Source organism: Drosophila gunungcola, assembly GCF_025200985.1.
Source record: "Drosophila gunungcola strain Sukarami chromosome X unlocalized genomic scaffold, Dgunungcola_SK_2 000023F, whole genome shotgun sequence".
NCBI lineage: Eukaryota > Metazoa > Arthropoda > Insecta > Diptera > Drosophilidae > Drosophila > Drosophila gunungcola.
The window spans coordinates 1,037,025-1,044,016 of NW_026453185.1; the positions used below are offsets into that span (position 1 = coordinate 1,037,025).

The 6,992-nt window shown below is 35.2% G+C and overlaps 1 protein-coding gene across 1 annotated transcript; it reads left to right on the forward strand.

Moving 5' to 3' along the window:
* Positions 1 to 1,690: 1,690 nt before the first annotated feature.
* On the forward strand, positions 1,691 to 2,644 carry LOC128260385 (uncharacterized). The gene has a single exon (XM_052993352.1). It carries the CDS (start codon positions 1,743 to 1,745, stop codon positions 2,556 to 2,558), a length of 816 nt encoding a protein of 271 aa, XP_052849312.1. The 5' UTR covers positions 1,691 to 1,742; the 3' UTR covers positions 2,559 to 2,644.
* Positions 2,645 to 6,992: the final 4,348 nt, after the last annotated feature.

Sequence of the window (6,992 nt, forward strand, 5' to 3'; positions counted from 1 at the left end):
CAAAACTAATAAATGTTAGAAAAAAAGTTACATAAACTTGCTACATTTTATTAAATATATTACTAACTTAAACGATATTTAACATTAGGGTGCTCCAATGAAATACTTTACACTTTTAAAAGGTCGATTAAAAATGTATTTGAAAATTTTCACTGCGCAATGGTCTCCCATTGGTTTTCCCAAAAATTACTCATTCGACTCCATGATGTCAGTTAATTTTAATTTACAAAAAAATTCCTTCTGATGTCAAAACATATTCTTATATAGTGTACATAGTAATTTAAATTGAATATATTATATGTAAAACCAACATAACAATTGCTTGTTTTGCTGAATGTAACGGATTTTAAACATAATATCTTCTTACTTAAACTAAATTAACCATAATTGATTTGTTGGGATTTCAGGTATATATTGTTTGCAGTGTGGCCACTAAATGCACAAGTACTCTGTGCTTCTTCTCCCACTCCGCGACTCGTGGGTTTTTATTTTTTATACACACATGTGCTCGGTTTTTGTTGGCTGCCCATTGGGGACGCGTTAGTGGTCCGTGGCCGGGTCCCGGATGTGAATGAGGATGAGGATGAGGATGAGAATGAGGATATATATATTTGGGGGGATGGGGATATGGCTCTGGATAAGGACGAAGACGGCGAGAAGATGAAATGGGAGCCAAGTGAAGTGAAGTACACTGTTGACTTCGAACGGCGCTGGCTTGTTTTGGAGGTCACCCCGGAGTGGGAGTTTGCCATTGGGGAGTTGGCTTTGCGGGTATTAAATTATACATCATTTTGCAACAAATGACGGTCGTTACGTTGCCTCATCCAAAGAACCACGAACCCAGCCAATCCAACCCCGATTTTGGTCCGGTCTATCTCCACCAATGGAATCTTGAAGTGAAACCCAATTATAAAGGCAAAAGTGTCCTGAAACAAAATCAATCAATCTTAGTTTTTAAAATGCAACAGTTATTTTAATTTGAATTATTTAATATTATTAACATATTATTACATATATGCAAGGAATCAAATATGAGCTTAAGACAGTTGAAGTGATTTTGCAGTTTTTAAAAATGTTATGATATGTTGAAAATATAAAATATATATATTATATATAATATTTAAATTTAATATTAAATCATAATATTAAACACAATGCACATAAAATAGCCTGAATTAATATTAAAATATTTTAGTTTAAATATATAACAGTTCTTTTTTGACTTAAAAATTATTTGGAATATCGTAAATATGTTTTAAATTTAATATTCACGTATAAAAATCAATTCCGAAAATAGTCAATATAAAAATTTAAAAATATGTTAATATTTTTATTCATAACATGGCAATAAAAAAATCCACAATGGCTGAAAATCAAAGCAAAAAATATTTAAATAGAGTACAACATATTAAGATTAACGTTTTTCTACCAGTGTAGTTTAATGAACATATTTTTTCGGTTTTTCTTACTTTATGTGTATAATTTTATATTTCTGCTAAATACCATTATGTGAAATCATACCAGCAATCTTAATTGCTTTATTAATAATCAAAATTTCCCATGCCTTGACCTTTAACATCGGTCTCAGCGATAACAAAAAACATATATGTCTGTTTAAATATAGGGCCACGTACTTTCAGGTCTCTTATCAGCCGTACTTAAGGCTTCTTTGTTTCATCGAGAAGCAAACAAGTTTCAGTACGTATTTGAAGCTGTTGTTGAGTAGTTATTAATAACCTAGAATGCTGAGGCTGACCGTATTTTTCCTGTGCTTCGTTGTGGTCCTGGATTCGAGGGGACTGTTTGTGGATTGCCATGACAGCAGTCAAAGTCAGTGTGATCAAAGCTGCCACTACCCCCTCTATCCACTGCTCAGTTATGTTCCTGATCTTAGGACCCAGATTGACTATATCGAGAACGCCCAGCAGTTCATTTTAATCAAACAAGATGCACTACTTTTGAACATCCAGAGGGATCTCAAGGAACTTTCGTATAATATCAAACAGGACCACCAGGATGCCTGCAAGGATTCCATCACGAAAAAAGACTTCGAGACGTTTCAGGCCCGAATGAACGATCAATTTCAGGCAATTCTGAAGAAAATGGACGGAATTCAAGCAAAATGCTCGGAATGCCCCGCAATCGACGATACCATTTCCACAAACAAAGCAATAAAAATTCCCCCTCATTTCGAGCAGATCGGGTCGAGGTTCTTTTACATAGAAAATAAAACTAAGCGATCTTGGACAGATGCAGAGATAACCTGCCGTGGGAAGGGTGGATATATGGCAGCCATTAAAAACAAAGATGAGTTTAACGATATTTCGGCGAAACTCAAAAAAGGCGACAATTATTGGCTAGGTATTAACGATCTGGTCAAGGAGGGAACATACAAATCTATTGCCTCTGGAAAGGAAGCGATATTTTTGCAATGGGCGAGGAATAATCCCTATACAGGAGGAAGAAAGGACTATGTACTAATACGTAACGGATATATGTATAATGATTTCGGCTACAGGGAACTATATTTTATTTGTCAAGCGGACAGTGAAATTTAGGTTTAATAAGGAAACCTTTTATCTCAATGTCCTTCCATATAACCATATTAATGAAATGAAAGTGCATAAATTTAATTTAGTTTTAATAAAAATGAAAATAAATAAAGTTAATTAAATACGTATGATTATAATTTTTTATTCATAGGTGATAACAAAAAATGTATTCATTTTCAAATAACTTTCAATAGCTAAATACACTTAAAACAAATCTGACACTAAAATATTAATAAATTATGCCAATAAAAACGCAAACAAGAACATTTAAAAGGCAATTTCCAAATCATATATTATGAAAGTTTTTGTGCACTACAAATTACTAAAAAATGTTAAGAATAAAAGAATAAAAATATAAAGTAACAAAAGAGCAAAAGCAAATCTAGCTGACTATCGAAATAATTCGATACGTAAAAAACCGAACTCGCGATGGCGTGTGGATGGAGTTTTTATTTTATTTCCACACGTTTTAGCGCTATAAATGATTTAAGTTGCGACTCCAGGAAGGTATTTAATCCATCTTAATTACATTGGCTGTCATGGGTTAGGAGTGCGGCAAATGCACACACACACACACACACACATTTACACAGACACAGCACGACTTCCGTTTCCGCTGAGCGATTAAGGTGTTATGCAATCTCCGTCGTCTTGGGGCGCTTTTTCTGGCTTCGAATTGAATTGCTTTGAATTGAAATCGCTTAAAATGGCACTCATTCACACATACACCCCACTACCCACACTGGCGCACTCCTCCCCACACGCACACACCCACACACGCTCACACACTCACTCATTTTAATTATGACTGAGTGAATTAATAACAATTTGTTACGAATAAGGCAACTTTGATTAATTCTGGTTGGCATTTCCTGCATTTTAAATGTTTTTATTTTGTTTAATCCACTTATTCTGGCTTTTATATAGATTTAATTAAATCGAAGAGTTGTTCTACGCGTGGCCTTGTGATGAATGGATTAATTGTTTTCAATACCCCATGATTTTTTAAGGTCAAAACAGCAAATGTATACAAATAGAAAATAAAACCCAGTAACAGAATATAGATAATTGGATTGACACATGTATAACGCGATTTTTATTTAAAAAATGCTAAAAATAATCAAAAAGCAAAGACAAGGACTAAAATATATGTTATTTTCTGTTCAGCATAGTTAAAATGTTTATGATTGCCATAAATTTTTCTTAATAATATATACATTAAGTTGGTTTTAAAAAAAATTAAAATTAAGAATAACAATTTTATAAAATATATTTTTTTACCCAAAGAATTTTGTCAAGTGTAAATAAAATCTGTTTGGTTAGCTGGGAAATTTCCTCTCCAGTCATCTTTTATAGAGCAACCGAAAGAGCTGCTGTGCATTATTTCGATTTTAATTCGCAGGATCCTCCATTCAAATATCGAAACATGGACTGGATGCGCCACTTTTCCGCCCCAATTTTCGCCATTTTCTCCATTTTTCGCATTTTCCCCCAGCTTCTCCACTGTTTTCCGGCTTGCCGTTTGCTCCGCCATTCATTCGTTTGCTGTAATCAATTGCATGCGGCTATTTTTGGCTGAAAGCGAATGGCTGCATTGTCGCGTCGTCAGGCCAACGCATTTTGATATTTTATGCCAAAAAATTAATGTTTTGTCATTCAAAGATTTACAAAATATATTAAAGCTTTTTTATAAAGATTTAAAATGCCAAAAGTCATTTCTTAACTAATTTAGGACAATTTGCTAACTTGGTATCATAAGATTATACTCTTTTTTCTGTGTGGAAACATTCAACGCTGCAAATTGCAATAAGCCGGAACCAACCAAAAGAACACTCGGCCAGCGGAGTGAAATGTGGATGGGGCGATGGGATCCAGGTGGGCTAAGGTGGATACAGGTGGGTGCAGCTGGATCCAGGTGAGCGTGCGAATGCCTGTTTGGACACCGCCACTTTCCATTCAAAGCGTCTAAAATGCATATTATTTATACAAAGATATTTAGCATAAACCTTGCATTATTAGCAAACGTAATTTTAATGTTTGTGTTTATTCTGCTGAAATATCAAGCGAACTTTTCTCTTTCCTTAAGTTTTTGTTCACCCTTTTTTGGCGGAATCAACGGATCTCCTTACTTCTGGATGCAACTTGCGGACTTTAAGCCAAAAACTTTTCCCGATAGTGCCGCCAATTGATAAGGCAGTCCGCCCCGATTTTTCCTCGACTTTCCCTCGACTTTTCCGCCCTTTTCCGAGCCGCAGACAAAGACAGACAGATGCAGGCAGCGTAGCGGAAGTCATAAACAATTTTTATGTTTTCACATTTCAAGTGAAATTCATTTCGCGTTTTTCTTTCCTCCTCCTCAGCTTTTCTTCATCCTTTATTATTTTTTTCTGTATTGTTATGGCCGCTGCGCTTTATGGATTTCAATTTCTTATTCCTTCTTACATGACCGAAAATACCCACACATCCCTGGAAATACATATGTATAGCAGTGTTGAAAATAATGGTAGTATATGCATGATTTTGTATATTTACAGAATTTGAAATATTCCGCAATTCAGTCATGTCACTAGTTTTTCTTAGGTATTTTTTAAGATGATTTTTTTCTTAATTTTTTTTTTTAATCATTGGTCCAACATAGCTGTGCATATACAAGAATTTCCTCGGGAAAATTGAATTTAATTGTGCGAACAGAGGAAATTCGGTGTCACCTGGCCGACTAATGAAAGCGACTCATAAAAAAGAAAATCCGGCAAAATGCAGAACTTGCAGAATATGCAAAAAAAAAAGGAAAAAAAAAACAGATGAAAAATAAGAAAAGGGGCGAGGGTGGCTTAAAATTAACAATTTACCACTTGCTCAGATGGCTCAGTAGCAAGTGGCAAGCACTTAAGGTTTCGTGGCATCATTTTTTCAGCCTTCCCTGGGGCTTTTCCCCCGAAGCTAACAACCCCCCCCCCCCCCCCACCCCCCGCTATCCCCGCTTTTCCGCGCCTTCCCAACCCGCCCAGATTGATGCCCGTAATGAGCTTAAATGGCTCATGACACATATAGCCCAACTAGAGGCTGCTGAAGTTGAGCGCAAGGTGCGAGGGCCCTCGAATTTGCCTACCAGTGTTTATCCCCCTCACCCTCCCCCTCTTCCACCCACATTTCCCACCTTCAGATTTCCCCGCCTTTTCCCATTGCAATTTCTTTTTCTTGTATATTTTTTGGCGTTGAATCAGCGTATTTTTTTCGCCTCAACTTTGAGCACCTGGAAATTGCGTTAATTTTTTAGAAATGTTCTAAGGGCTAATGAACTTGCGGATCGAAAAATGTGCAGAGGTGGAAAATGAGAGAAATATAGGGGGAAAAGCCAAGCAAGACAAGGAATTTTAGACGAAAAGACATTTTCTTCATAAAGAAAGGTTAAAAAGTAATTATCTGCATTGAGTTTTTAATATGTTAGAGATATATAAAAATTATTTTAAGCTATTTTTTATACTAAAGCAAATCAAGAGCTTAAAATTATTTTAATATTATTATGTAATAGTGTTAAGCGAATATTTTTATTTAGTAGTATTTCACTTGGAAAACTTTTGGTTACTTCTATTAAATTCTTTTTTTTTTCCCTATTGACAACTGCAATTAATATTTTTTCCAGCTCAGCGGACACACATTTACTAGCTGACTGCTGTGAAAGCCGCAACTGATTGCCACCAAAGAAAAGGCCAAAATAAATATAGAATGAAAGAAGGCGAAAACCGAGGAAAACTCTTTTGTCAACCCGGCAAGGATTCTCGTTCAAAATCCTGTGTAAGCAAATGAAAGTTGTTTGGTCATGATGTCTGCATTGCCTGCGAAGGCGGGGCAAGTGGAAAGGGGTCAGGGGTCAAGAGGGGTTGTCTGCCCCCTCAACCACATGCACACAATCACAAACACACCCAAACACACACACACACACTCACATACACATACACTCAGATCGGAGAGAGAGAAGTGCAACACGTTCTGCTGTAGCTCATTAAGTATGTGTCTTTGAGTCCATACACTGAGTGCAAAAAATACTCTAACTACAATTTTAAGGAATTTTTGTATTAAATATTATTCTATATATTTTTTATATACATTTTTGTATCATATTTAAATCAGTTCTTTTGTTGAATTCAAAAATAAAACTATTCATGTTTTACCATATTCATGAATTTTTATATAGTTTTGAATTATATTTAGCCAAGAATTATTCAATACGTGAATATATTTTTGACAATCTTTAGTTCAAATTAAAAAAAAACTATTGCCGTCAACAGTTTGTAACTTAATTATATTAACAAAGATAAATTTTGTCTAGTTGTCGCCCTTAATTTTTAAATAGCCATTTGTTTTTTTTGACAGTGCCTGTGCGAATGTATGTCGTGCTGCGCCAAGTGCGACAATTTAAAACATAATGCAAACTAAATG